At 36.5% G+C, this 14176-nt stretch overlaps 1 protein-coding gene across 1 annotated transcript in view; it reads left to right on the top strand.

The window, feature by feature from the left end:
• LOC107752836 (kinesin-like protein KIFC3) overlaps nucleotides 1-14129 on the top strand; it is a 17662-nt gene extending 3533 nt beyond the window's left edge. Inside the window, exons 4-19 of the mRNA XM_016568901.1 lie at nucleotides 222-474; nucleotides 4363-4535; nucleotides 4792-4857; nucleotides 5028-5165; nucleotides 6977-7174; nucleotides 7258-7431; nucleotides 7604-7751; nucleotides 8447-8577; nucleotides 8684-8795; nucleotides 8871-9052; nucleotides 9226-9330; nucleotides 9467-9597; nucleotides 10238-10358; nucleotides 10445-10574; nucleotides 10702-10931; nucleotides 12508-14129. Coding sequence (XP_016424387.1) covers nucleotides 222-474; nucleotides 4363-4535; nucleotides 4792-4857; nucleotides 5028-5165; nucleotides 6977-7174; nucleotides 7258-7431; nucleotides 7604-7751; nucleotides 8447-8577; nucleotides 8684-8795; nucleotides 8871-9052; nucleotides 9226-9330; nucleotides 9467-9597; nucleotides 10238-10358; nucleotides 10445-10574; nucleotides 10702-10931; nucleotides 12508-12639 — 2424 coding nt within the window. The 3' untranslated portion in view covers nucleotides 12640-14129. The remainder of the gene's footprint in view (nucleotides 1-221; nucleotides 475-4362; nucleotides 4536-4791; nucleotides 4858-5027; nucleotides 5166-6976; nucleotides 7175-7257; nucleotides 7432-7603; nucleotides 7752-8446; nucleotides 8578-8683; nucleotides 8796-8870; nucleotides 9053-9225; nucleotides 9331-9466; nucleotides 9598-10237; nucleotides 10359-10444; nucleotides 10575-10701; nucleotides 10932-12507) is intronic.
• Nucleotides 14130-14176: the final 47 nt, after the last annotated feature.

Genomic DNA, 14176 nt, shown 5'->3' with positions numbered 1-14176 from the left:
TTTTCTGACCGATGAGCTTTGTAAAAATCGATGCGTTTCAGAAAGGCAGGGCATAGAGGAGAAACAATAATGTACAGTATGTGGAAAAAGAATGTGGGTTTTTTTAACCTTAAACCGCATAAACGCATTTCATTACACCAAATACACAAAATAATGTTCTTTTTAGCAACATCATATGACCCCTTTAAATAATTGAGGAAAATTGGATGTGTATTTTCCAGGTGACAGAGTCTCCATTGCTGTCTGTGATGTCACACCTCCTGAGTTTCCTGGAGCAATATTCCCATCTGCAACAGCTGCAGCAGCAGGCGGATCAGTACCGTCTGCAGCTGCGCAGACACCGTGTCCAGCACCGGCGGAAAATGAAGGCCCTGCGTGCTTCCTACCGCCAGCGCCTCAGAGACAAGAACAGTGTGATTAACAGCCTGGAGGAAGTGATCGCTCAGCAGCAGAGCCCATCGTCTGAAAATGAGGGTGAGACCTTTTGAACCTAAAGAAATAACAGAATCTCAATGTGAAGATTTATCTGTGAATAACAATGAGTTTAATATTAGATGCCGCTATTACCTCGATATTGATTTGTTGGAGGATGCTAAATCTTTCACTGTCCCTGCTGTTTGGTCTGTCTGAAGGTATTAGCAATTTAAACTTTATTCTTAGGTTAAAAAATAAGAAAATAGCAGTTCAGAAGAATTTTATTATCAAGACTGTTTTTGTGAATCCAGCCTTAGGTGACGACATTTGATGTTTGCTGTTGGATTCTGAATCTTGTAGTTTGACGTCAATGGTGAAAGAGGCGAGGACCCGTTCACATCATGTGGACAGCTAAAAATTGTACTTTAAATGAGAACACTGGAGAAAAGTGCTAAAAATAGCAGCCAGATGGCTTTAGAAACTGGCAGTGACCTCAGAGCTACAGTACAGAGGGCATCTGGACTCTCTGGCGGTCTGTTTCTCCTCAGACATCACCAGGTGTTCCTCTGTCACCTGTTACAGGTTTTCTGTCAACCAGACTCACTATTAAACACTGCATTGGTTTAAAGTGCACGTCTCTTGCACTAATTCAATGTCAGGTGTACTTGTCTTCGTAGTTCAGTGGATGCACATGATCCTTAATGCCATCAGGATTTACTGAGCTATATTAAACCCAGAGGTGTTTTAAAGGAGGTCTGAGATTCTGACGAAAGCTATCTGATCTGGTTCATCTTCATGGCAGTTGTGTGTCTGGCATCTGGCCTCCCAGAAGTAACAATGTGAATCAACCAACACATTCATGGAGATGCACAACTATTTTATGGCTATTTTGTGTCTAAAGGCCCGTTCACACCAAGAATGATAATTATAAAGATAACTATAACAATTACTAGCATCCACACCAATGCACACCAAACGTTGTTTATTAGTGCTGAATTTATGCTGTCTGCTGCTTTAAATACTCAAGTTCTTTAAAGTCAATGTTATTGTCAAATCTTTGCACTCATTTTATCCTCAGATATTTGAGTTCTGTATAATTACATCATGACAAACCCTTCACTGCAATTATAGATATAATCCTCAAGCTGTGACTTGAGAGGAAGCTGGCAGAGAAAATATAAGTCCATTTCAGGGTTTTAAGATCCCTCCAAAAGAAAGAATCAGGCACTGTTCAAATGTCTACTATTATATAATGAAATGTATGTCAAATGAATTTATATACTATTTGCATATCTATGTATAGAAAAAAAAAAGTATTTCCATCAAAGAAGAAAGCTAGTTGCTGGTTATCTTACACCAAGGCTAACTGGTTAAAAACCACCCCTTTTGTCATGATACCCACATATTTTCAGACATTTAATTATCAGCCTGAAATACAGATATGATTCATGTTAATCAGATGGCTAAATGTCTTATGGGAATACATGTGTTTGTTGCTCCTGAGACCTCAATATTTTTATTTTTTTTAGCCATGTAGTAAAAATGTTCATCTGTATGGCTGGCACATGTCTACAGCACTTGGCTTGTTTCTCTGATGAATAAAACATTGTGAGCTGCTTCTCTTACAAATGCAAGTGCACTTACAAACACTAGCAGAGCTGAACTTCACATGCACCGCTGCTAGATACTATATATTTAAATATAGTAATGGCATCAGTGGTTCCATGAAGAACCTTTAAAGGGACAGTTCACCCAAAAATGAAAATTCTGTCATCATTTACTCACCCTCAAGTTGTTCCAAATCTTTATGAGTTGCTTTTTTCTGTTGAGCACAAAAGTAGATATTTTGAAGAATGTTGGTAACCAGGCAGTTGACGGTAGCCATTGACTTCGGTGGAAGTCAATGCTGTCAACTTTTTGGTTAACAATATTCTTCAAAATATCTTCTTTTGTGTTCAACAGAAGAAACTGTGACAGAAATTTTGTTTTTGAATTTTCATTCTTCAAAAAAATAAAAATCTTTTAAAGAAATGATCACTGAAATGTTCACAAAAAGTGTTTTTTTTTTTTTTTTTTTTATGGCATTGCTGCAAAAAATCCCTTTTGAAACCTTTAAATTTTAAGAATGTGAATGGGATTATGCTCTAATGATTTCAGGTTTATTTTGTAACAAGAAAGAGACCAGTCAACCTACAGTAGCAGAACTAGGAAATTGGTGCCGGTTAATTGCAGTCAATTTTAATGTTTAATGTTCATTGTACAAAAATATTTGACAACAGAAATCAATCAGAATAAAAAACAATCCGTCACGTTTGCAGTGGCGTCCCCGTGAACAAGTCTCCATTCATCCTTCCCACCAATCCACTCGCTCCCCCCGAGAGACTGACAGTGCAGATCTGACAGAGCCTGCCTCAGTAATTAGTACACAGCACAGGAAAAGACAGCATCTCTGACTCAGCATATCAATAATTAATGGCGGGAAACTAAATGTTTCAGAGCAGTTAGTCCGCCAGGCACGTTGCACAGGCCTTTGAGTTCAAAACTCATTGTTGAGCTTGTCTTGAGTTGTTGCTTAATGGAGTTTTGCTTAATGGAGTTCTAACATTTCTTATAAAAAAATGTGAATAGCAAAAAAATCAGATGAGAAATTTTTTAATTTACATTTACATACATTTTGGGCTTTGATTTGATATGTTGGCAAACCTGAGAACAGCTTGCACAACTCTGGAGGAGAAACATGATATTACTGGGCAGTTTTCTCAAGAGTTCACAAAGTTTCCAAATGTTCTCCATTAAATACAATTGGTATCTAGGAGAAACAATTTTCTTTGTGATGTTGTTATAAAAAACCTGGGTGATCTACATAAAACACATTCATAAAACAATAAAAATGTGTATATATTGTTACAAACCAGTCTTTAGTCTAGGGGTCAAGGAGAGAAAAGGAGGGGAGAAAAACACGTAACCATATCCCAACATACATGAATACGTCACGGGACGTAACAATATGCTCTTCTTTACTGTTTAAACCCATTGGAGGTGGAGGAAAACCTATAAATCAACTGAGAAATCAATTAAGCAGTCGATTGTTCATGTGAATTAAAAGATAAAGAAGTCTGGAATTAGATTATTAAAAAAATAAGTCAATTAAAAATGTTAGAATAAATAGAAAAAACAATATTTACTTTATAAGTGGTAAAAAATAATGATAAAATGTATGATATTTATCTATGCAATATGAAGTGCTTAATAATTGCAATTTCAATTTATCTATTGCTTTTTTATATTTATTACCACTTTATTGATTTAATCACTTGATTGAGTTAAAGTCAATATGAATTATTACATTATTTTGATTACTTTCTTTTGAGTTTTTGGTTAATTTAATTAATTTCTTATTTATCTGTGCTTTAATTTAATATATATTATTTAATATCAAAATTATTTATAATTTAATCTATTTTTGTCATTGTTAAATTCTTTATTAATCTATCATTTTGTCAATTGATTTATTGATATGTCAAATTATTATTTATTAACAAAATTTATGCACATACATTTTTTGGCAGGATATGGTAATACTGGAATTTCTTACCATTTTTATTTCTTATACAAAGGCTGTTAATGAAATGAAACAAATAATTCTGTCTCCAAAGTTTATTTTTTATCTAAGTTTATCATTCTTTTCCAAATGACTCTTAGTCAGATGAATAAGTTACACTATAAAGAATGAAGTTTTAAATAAAGCAAAGTTTATTGGAGTACATTTGACAAGAAAACTCTATTTCAGTCTACTTTAAAATTGAATGTTACTTGCTGTTCTTTGTAATTTTTTGTGAAGTTTACTAGCAATTTCTGAGTGAAAATTGTTTTAGTTTTTCAGTGTACTTTTGAAATTCCACTCTAAACATCTATGACGTGTGTGTGTGTGTGTGTGTGTGTGTGTAGGTGACTGCATGCTTCCTGCCGCGTCTCCGGTTAGGTTGCATAAGTTGGTTCAGTCTCTATGCGGGCTGCAAGTAGAGAAGAGTCAGCTGAGAGGAGAGCTGCGATTGCTTCATTCCCAGCTTGAGCAGAGAGAACGAGATCGCCATACTAAAGTACAGGCTTTCCAACAGCAGGTGCTCAGCATTATACTTTCCCTCTATTCATTCAGTCACTGATTCTATCCATTCATCTGCTCATTCAACCCACTTAGTGTTTTAATAGCATGTTTACTACACCAATGATCCTGAAAGTATTTTGGGTTTTCAAAATCAGGTATTAAGCTCTGCTGTACTCTGTTGGCTGCACATTTCATCCATTTATTTGATAATTCAGTTTCACCCCCCTTCACCCAGACTTGCTAAGCTGACTGCATTGATTTTGTCCCTGTAGATTGATGAGCTGAAGAGCTGTATTGAAGAAAGAGAAGAGGAGCTGTCCAAACTCAGAGTTGCATCGGTAAGCTTTTGGAAGAATCTGTTCCAGTGCTCTGCATTTGAAACTGAGCACATTACAAACCAGGCCAGACAGTCTCAAAATGATTCATGACAAAGAGTTTATCTGGGTTGTTTCATCAGATACTCTTTTACAGGTCAGCTGTGACTTTTTTGGTGTGTTTTTTTCACCAGGGAGTAACAGACTCAGAAAAACGAGTGCTTTGCTTATCAGCAGAGAATGCGAGTTTGAAACACAGCCTCACAATGACACAGGGTCTTCTGCAGCAGCTGTCAGTCATCCCATCCCAGTCCAGCTCTGTGCTCATCAAGGTAAGACTGGCTTTTAATGCACTGGGTATACTGTAAATCTAGGATATGAAAACTCCTATGATACTCGTCTTTATTCCCTGCCTGACTCCTGTGACATTTTCATTGCGCTTCAGACATTGGCATTAGCTTTGGAAAATCTGCATGCAAATATTTTCACATAGACATATTGTGATTTATCAGTAAGTGAATCTTTCTAAATTTAAGTTCATTCTAAGTTTATGATAAAATTATTAACCAAATAAAACTACACATAAGCAATACCATATATTCCCTGTGGTCTTAAAACAATTTGTTGAGCTAGGTTTTAAGAATATAGCCTATATTATACACAGTAAAAACTTAAATTTAACGCATCTATCTATCTATCTACATACAGTGGGTATAGAAAATAATCACCCCCCCCTTTAAAATAATCCCATTTTGTTGCTTTGCAGCCTAGATGTATTAAAGCTTGTGTAAACTGCAAACCGTAATACTACTAATAATAATAATAGTTATTATTATTATTTTGCAGTCTACACAAGCCTGAAATGAAGACTGACACAGTTTTTGTTTTATCCATCTGTATTTACTCAGTGCAATTTATAACATCCAAGTGAAAGATATAACACCAACATGTTAGAAAAAAATAAAATAATAAATAGAAAACCAGAATCACTGAGTTGGAAAAAGGATCACCCCCCTGCTAAAATGACTTGTAAACTCAATCTGGTGTAGCTAATCACCTTCTCAATGGCACACAAAGCCATTTGACTTTCAGCTGTGATCAGCTGTGGTCATTTTGATTAGCTCAGCATGAGAGCTTTCCTGGAGCATTTCCGTCTTTGGTAGTGCAACTGAAGCAAACAATCAACTATGGGTGGTAAGGCACTGTCAAAAGATCTCCGGGATAAAGTTGTAAAAAGGCACAAGTCTAGGGTGACCATACGTGCCATTTTCCCAGATGCAGTCATGACTGAGCTTTGCCAAAACGCACCTTGAAGATTCTGAGGCAGATAAGACTAAAATTTTATTATTTGGCCTCAACACCAAACAATATTTTTGGCGGACATCCAATACCATCCAAATAATACCATTCCTACAGTAAAGCATGGAGCTGGTAAGATCCTGTTATGGGGGTGTTTCTCTGACATGGTGTTATATCTTTCACTTGGCTGTTATAAGTTGCACTGAATAAATACAGCTGGATAAAACAAAAACTGTGTCCGTCTTCATTTCAGGCTGCAAAGCAACAAAATGTTATTATTTTAAAGGGGGGTAATTCGTTTCTATACCCACTGTGACAATCAACAAATGGAATAACATCATAACAGCAATAATGACAAAACAACAACAAATGTTTTTTTTTTTTTAAGTCAGCAAACAGCAAAACAATAATCCTATAATAGTAACCTCATAATTAATTCATGCTGCAATGCATGCTGGAAAATCACAAACCCTTAACAGTTTAGCAGTATTGTTCAGTTTGACATTTTTTGTTAAGACAACTGTGTTTGACTAGTCTGGACAACATTTGAGGGAATTCTATCAGTCTAACATGGGTTTTATGTAGTTTGAAGTAATTCAAGTAATTCATTCATTTCTATCATTATTTTCTATTTTAAATAAAATGGAAAATGCGGCCTGTGATGTGAGGTTGTACTGCAAACTTGTATATGGGCTTAGTTTGGGGATGTTTCATACAAATTACAAGGTGCACACACTCCTTGTAATTTGTAATTTAGAATAATTGTGAATAATTAGAATAATTTGTGAATCTGATGGAAATTTTGCATAGGAAGTTTTCGTTAGTTTACTGTCCTATCCTGTAGGAAAATGAGAACCTGCGCAGTCGCGTTCTGCAGCTGGAGAGTTCACTGCAGCAGCAGGCAGAGCAGCTGTCGCATCTGGAGCACCAGAGGGAGCAAAGCGAATGGAGAAAAGCAGAAGAGCTCAGGAGAGGAGAGGAGTGTGTGAGAGAGCTGAAGCTCGAATTGGACAAAGAACGCAACAAGGAGCCTGTGGTTAAAGTAAGAAAAATGCAAGAATATGAACTTTAAAAAAACCTACAAAAAAAAAAAATCTTGATAAAAAATAACTTTTATTCTTATAGTATGTCACTCAAACTGTGGAGATAGAGTCACCTTCAACTCTACGCCAACTATCCGAAGCCAGACAACAGAATGAACAGCTTTCTGAGAAGCTAAGCAATCAGAGAGAACGATGCCGACATTTGGAGGAGAACGTCAGACATTCAGATGAAGTCAGCTGCAATTTACAGCACAAGGTTGTTAAGCTTTATCCATTTGTTTTTATGATTGTACATACAGTATAACTGCAGCAAAATAACTCAAACTCTGTTGCTGAGATCTCAGATACAAAACTCATAATGTATACAGTACATGTCAGAACACAACTGTAGAAAACCTCAGCTCTTCTAAAAAGTAGTGGCTCCACAGATTGCTGCATATGAGAGGGAGATCGGGACATTAAGGGAGGAGCTGCTGAAGGAGATTGGACATCTTGAAGAAAAGAAAGAAGAGGCTGTAAAAGCGGCAGCTAACTGCTCTCAGGAGCATCTCCAGAGCCTGCAGGATCAGTTCACAAGTGAGTTTACTGTATATATAGTACAAATCTTATGGTTCATGCGAGTTTCTTAAAGGAACAGACAATACAAAAATGAAAATATGCTGAAAATGTACTCACTCTCAGGCATTCCAAGTTGCAGATGAGTTTGTTTCTGCAGCCGAACATTTTAGCATTCCATCACTTACTCACCAATGGATCCTATCCAGTGTTATAATGGAATAATAATTTCACCAGAAGTGACAGTTTAGCGTAAAAATGTCTGAAAAGTTTTTTTTTAATTATTATTATTATTTTTTAGCATGCAGTTTCTTACTTCACAATAAATTAACCGATGGATTGAAGTCATGATGATTATTTGTGGATTATTGTGATGTTTTTATCAGCTATTTGAACTCTCATTCTGATGGCACCCATTCACTGCAGAGGATCCATTAGGGAGCAAGTGACGTCATGCTAAATTTCTCCAAATCTGTTCTGATTAGGAAACAAACTCATCTTCATCTTGGATGGCCTGAGTGTGAGACCACGTTCAGCAAATTTTGTGGGTTAACTATTCCTCGAAAATGGTTTTGGTGATTTCTTGAATTGCACTTGATATTGTCTTACAGTCTTCTGAGTGTGCTCATGAGCGTCCCTTTTGTTGACATTTAAATGTGCATCATTAATGCAGCATTGTATTCAGCTTAGTGCATGTTTATATGTGAAATTTCCAGCCCTCCAGAAGCGTCTGAGTGCACTCCCTCCCACATTACGCACCATAAAGACCGATTATGCCAGCCTTCGCAGCCAGGTCCGCAACTTTTCTGACTTCTATGGAACAGCTATCAAAGAAGCCAAGAAGCAGGTAAGTAAACACCATACTGCTGCACAAACTTGTACTGCATGTAGAACTTCTAGTCACATTTTATTTGTTGCTTTCATTTATTAATCATTTTCTAACATTACCACAGATTATGGCAGGTATAAATGAGATGTCAGAGGCCAACAAAGACCTTATAGAAAAATACAGAAAGGAGGTAGCTCTCCGCAGGAAGTACCACGAGCAGCTGGTTGAGCTTAAAGGTAGGCAGTATTCACAATTTTTAATATTTTTTGTCTAGAATGCAAAATCTAAAAGAATTTTTTTAATTTCACCAGGTAATATCCGTGTGCTGTGTCGTGTAAAGCCAGTACTGAAGGAAGATCAACATGAGGAAGGCCAAACAGTAGTTGTGACAACAGACCCCAATAATGAATCTGCACTCACAGTTTTAAGCAAAGGAAAGGCCAAAAACTTTGAACTGGATAAAGTCTTTCACCCTCAGGCCACTCAAGAAGAGGTAAGCAGGGTAAAGTCATACTGACATTAAAAACTACCTCTCTGTCACTAAAATGGTCATTTTAATGACCAATATTAAAATTCTATACTATCATGTCTAAATCAATTAAAAAAAATTAAACACTCAAAACTGAAAATAACTCTTTTTGATATGATTCTCTCTTTATCTCTCAGGTGTTCCAGGAAATTGAGCCGCTCATCACATCCTGTATAGATGGATATCATGTTTGCATCTTTGCTTATGGCCAGACAGGATCTGGCAAGACCTATACTATGGAGGTAACATATAGGGATCTGTAACTATATACCCGTCATAACACACGGTTCCAATTTCATACTTTAGACCCAGATGATCTGTTTCCATTAATTATTCAGTAAGACTGTCAGGTCTCATTAACCATCCGTGTCTGCTCAGGGTACTGTTGAGAACCCCGGCATCAACCAACGAGCCCTGAAACACCTGTTCAATGAGATTGAGGAAAGAAAAGACATGTGGACATACACCGTCAGTGTCAGCTCAGTGGAAATTTACAATGAGGTCCTGAGGTATTGCATTTTACCTCTTTATCATGCCAAAATCTATGGTAATTGTTGGTAATTTAAAAAAAATGTTAGAAGCATCTAGTAAAGTGAGCTTTCAGCTCATGAAATAACCTGATGTTCAGTTGATGTTTATGAGGAATATTAAAGGGTTAGTTCACCCAAAAATGAAAATTCTGTCTTAAATTACTCACCCTCACATCGTTCCAAACTCATAAGTTTTCCATTTATCTTTAAAATGCTAATAAACATATTTTATGACACGTACGAGATTTCTGTCCTTGCCTTAAAAGTGTATTCCACCAAAACTTTGATGCTTCAAAAAATGAATCGAGTGGTTTAATTCAAGTTTTTTTGAAGAGACATGATGGATTTTTATAATGGACAGATTTAATTTAGGCTATTATTCACATATAAACATAGATCAACACATACATACAGCAAATCCAATATGGTAAGTGAAAACTCAACTGTACTTGCTTGACATGCAAGAACAAACCTCATTGCAAACACATCTTCCCTTTTTCTTTTACAGTCCTTTAATGAACTTTTCGATTTCTCAAAGTTTGGGTTTAATGACAGAGTTTGACAGATTTTAACAGAGTTTATTACAATTAAATCATTAACTTTTTTTTGTTAACATCAGAGATCTGCTCAGTAAGGATGGAGAGAAACTTGACATCAAGATCAACCCTGATGGGACGGGTCAGCTCCATGTGCCAGGACTCAGGGTCATGGAGGTCAAAAGCTTCCAGCATATCAAGAAAGTGAGTCCCAGGGTGTCATCTGTCAAGATAATGCTAACTATACAAAAACCATTCTCTACAATCATCTGTTTTTTTTTTTTTTGCAGATTTTGGCCATAGCTCGAAAGAACAGGATTACATTTGGAACGCAGATGAACCAGCATAGCTCTCGATCTCATGCTTTGCTCACTGTGACTGTGCTGGGCACAGACCTCGCCAGTGGAGCCAAAACCACCGGTCAGTCCCAACGATTCTGGATCTTTAGATTGTTTAAGTTGTGCGAGAGTTCTCAAAATCACGAGTTCCCCCTCAAAAAGCCCTCACTATCCTTGAATGACCATGATCCCCAACCTTTCTTTTGCAGGCAAGCTGAATCTTGTGGATTTGGCTGGTTCTGAAAGGGTGTGGAAGTCTGGGGCAGAGGGGGAGAGACTGAAGGAAGCCCAGAATATCAACCGCTCACTGCTGGCTCTAGGAGATGTGATCCAGGCCTTGAAGGCCCACCACACTCACATACCCTTCAGGAACTCACGACTCACCTACCTGCTGCAGAACTCACTGGGAAAAGGCAACAAAACCGCCATGGTTGTTCAGGTACAAAGATTTACCGAGACTCACTAGATAACCCTGGCAGCATAGTCCAGGGTTAAAAGCGGGGTTTAAAAAGACAGTAACCCAGAGTTGGTTGGTGTTAAAGTGGAAGTGAAGCAGTCAGTCAAGTTTTCATTATTTAGTAAAGTGATTTCCACCCTAATTAAAAAATACATAAACACGATTAATGTAACCATTTTAAAGAAAAATTTCTTTTTTGTTATAGCTTTTAGAGCAAGGGCGCCACCATCTTGCATTATTATAATATATATATATATATATATAATTATAATTATTTAAATTAAATTATCTTGCATTACCACCGCGTGTGACGTCACATGGTTGGTTAGTTCCGTTGGCCAGTGAAGTAATATAAGCATTTCTTTATTTTTTGAACACATAAATGTTATTTTAACACATCAGTATTTTGGTTTTCACCATAATTTGGATGAATATTCAACATAAATATCTATAACACTATCTATATCACATCATCTAGGCCTATATCACGAAGTTTTGATTATTATATCCCAAACATTGTTTTCATAACGCGAGGCGCAACGTAATGTAAACAAACCTTGTTATGTCAGACCTTTCAGACATATTTGCATTACACTGGCTCGTTCGCCAGTATTTGTATGTAACACCTTAGTCATTCTTGAGAAGTGGGACAAAACAGGTGCAAAATTGAAAAAATAAAACGTTTTACTGCATGAAACGACATTTATGTATCTTATATGTACTAAGCTACTGAGCTATGCTTTGATACAACCTCCCAACTTTTCTCTTTTTTAACAAAATGTGCGTATGTTATTGTTTATAAAGCTTTTATTCAAGAGTCACATTTAAGTATTTTGATATATCATTGGAACACAAAATCTTATGGTGGTGACAGCTGACGGTGTTGACAAATTTGGCATTTCTTTCACAAAACCAATGGATTTTTCGTTTGGATTGTGTTAAATACATTCTATTATTAATCCCTCATGACATTTAAAATTGAAAATATTTTTATTTTTTAAACCTAATAGCAGTTACCCTTGCTGGACCTGTTTTGTCCCATGTCTCAAGAATGTACCTGCTGTTAGGACAATGCAGTGTTTAATCACCTATCTGAATGATCGGGCTAGTGCTGCTATATCACTCTCATGTGTTTTAAGCCTTGTCAGTTTAAACATTAAAGCGTTTTGAGCCATTCAAAAGCGAGTCGGCACGAAAGAGATGTCAATGCGGTAATCGCGCGCTGTGACAGATTGTTTCTTTGCGCGCACACACACACACGCAAAAAGCGCTCGGCTAGGACCGCACGCGAGTACCAAATCGAGTCCTTTTTCTTGTCTGCTTGAGCAAATGCACAGAATTAATTTAAATGTAACATTCTTTTTCTTTAAAATGGTTTCATTAATCGTGTTTGTTATGTATTTTTTAATTTAAGTGGAAATCACTTTACTAAATAATGAAAACTTGACTGACTGCTTCACTTCCACTTTAAAGCGCCTCCTACACAGTAATGTAAATTTGTAAATAACACCAATGAACAACAATGCTCATGTACAATTAAATTTTTTTTTTTTTTTAGGTTTCTTCTCTTGAGAGCAACGTTGGAGAGACCCTGTGCTCGCTAAAGTTTGCCCAGCGAGTGTGTAAGGTGGAGCTGGGCCCTGCTGCACGAAAAATCGAGACGGGTGGACATAATGAAAGCAAAAATTAATGCATACCATCAACCCTCACAAGTAAACACCAGAAATGGCATCAACTCAAGTGCAGATGGACAAGCCTTGCACTTTTCAGCCCGTGGCTGAGGTTTCCAATCCTACTCAAGGGCTACAGTTCTGGAAACATCTGTGATGCCACATAAGTTCCAGTTTCTTCCCGCTACCTAGCAATGGCTTTTCTCCACCAGTTGATCTGCATGTCAAAGTCTCACAAACACCCACCACCACCAATATCAAGACAAGCTCTCTGTCACCATAAGTTCAAGGTATCACAGAAAATTCTCCACAGGGAAGACTGGTGATGATATTTCAGTAAATCTTGCATAAAAACTTGTGGAGTCACTACTCAAGAGGCCACAATATCTTAATTGTGTAATGCTTGAAGTTTTTACTGATATTTACTCAAAATCCTTGAAATTATTTGGTATAATATATAGTCTAGGAAGTAATGGCAAAACGATATATTTTTTGTGTATGGTTGGTGTGGACTTCTATGATTGTTATGTGTGTTGAACCAGCCAGTCTGTCTTTTCAGAGGATGTGAGTTCAGCCAAACTGCACGAGATCAGCATTTGCTGATTTTATTTCTGACGGAGGTGGTATGTTAGCATTTCAAGATTCAGGCTAATAACCGAAAGGTCACATTTTTTTAACCCCTAAAGTGGTGATTCATGAACTGGATGGTTCTTGAGTTATTTGATAGCACTACTGTCACTGAAGAAGGAAATAAAGCCAGGATTTGGATAAGAAACCATCTGCTAAAGATAAGAACGAATGTATCTATACTTCACAAGATTATGTGCAATAGCACCTCTTAGTGGTGAGCATCTCATTTTTTGGTTTTGGCCCAATTGAGAGTGACCACACAGAACAAAATGTTACTTAAACATTAATATATATTTCCATTATCAATACATAATAAACGTACAAACATCCAACATGTCAATATCAATATATTTAAATAAATTATATATGATTATTAATTTTCTGGGATGATTAGGATAAGTTTAGGTTTAATGTGAAAGGTCATATTGGTCTGTTAGGTTTAGCCATGTTACAGAGGGAGGTGAGGAATGCACTTTATTGTTAAAGATGTGTGCTGTCCATGCAACTTATCTTTTAACCAAAAACGTAAAGTAGGTCTATCAGTTTGTTTCTGAAAATTTGCATCTTTTAAATAATGGCAGAATAATTCTAGAAAAAAAAGAAGAAGAAGATTTAACTCTCCTTTAAGCGAAACTTTACTTGATTTTATTAAGTACTTGAAGAGGCTCGAGTACACACACTAATTTATTCGAACTTATTCTAAATATCTTGAAGCCAGAATAATGTACTGCAGTTTTATCTGTACTGTTCTCATCAATTATGATATTGTATTCTTCTCTGTAATGTGTCTGATTTTAGAACTCTCTCATATTAATGAGAAAGAAGAAAAACCAAACATGAAAATACGAATTTAGCTCTTCTTTATCAGCATTCAGGTTCTGTTTTAAAAGAAGCCTACTGACATTGTTTTTTTTATTATTATTATTA

This window comes from Sinocyclocheilus rhinocerous, unplaced genomic scaffold (genome assembly GCF_001515625.1).
Source record: "Sinocyclocheilus rhinocerous isolate Xijiao unplaced genomic scaffold, SAMN03320098_v1.1 scaffold771, whole genome shotgun sequence".
NCBI classification, from domain to species: domain Eukaryota; kingdom Metazoa; phylum Chordata; class Actinopteri; order Cypriniformes; family Cyprinidae; genus Sinocyclocheilus; species Sinocyclocheilus rhinocerous.
This window is presented reverse-complemented; position numbering and strand designations above follow the sequence as displayed.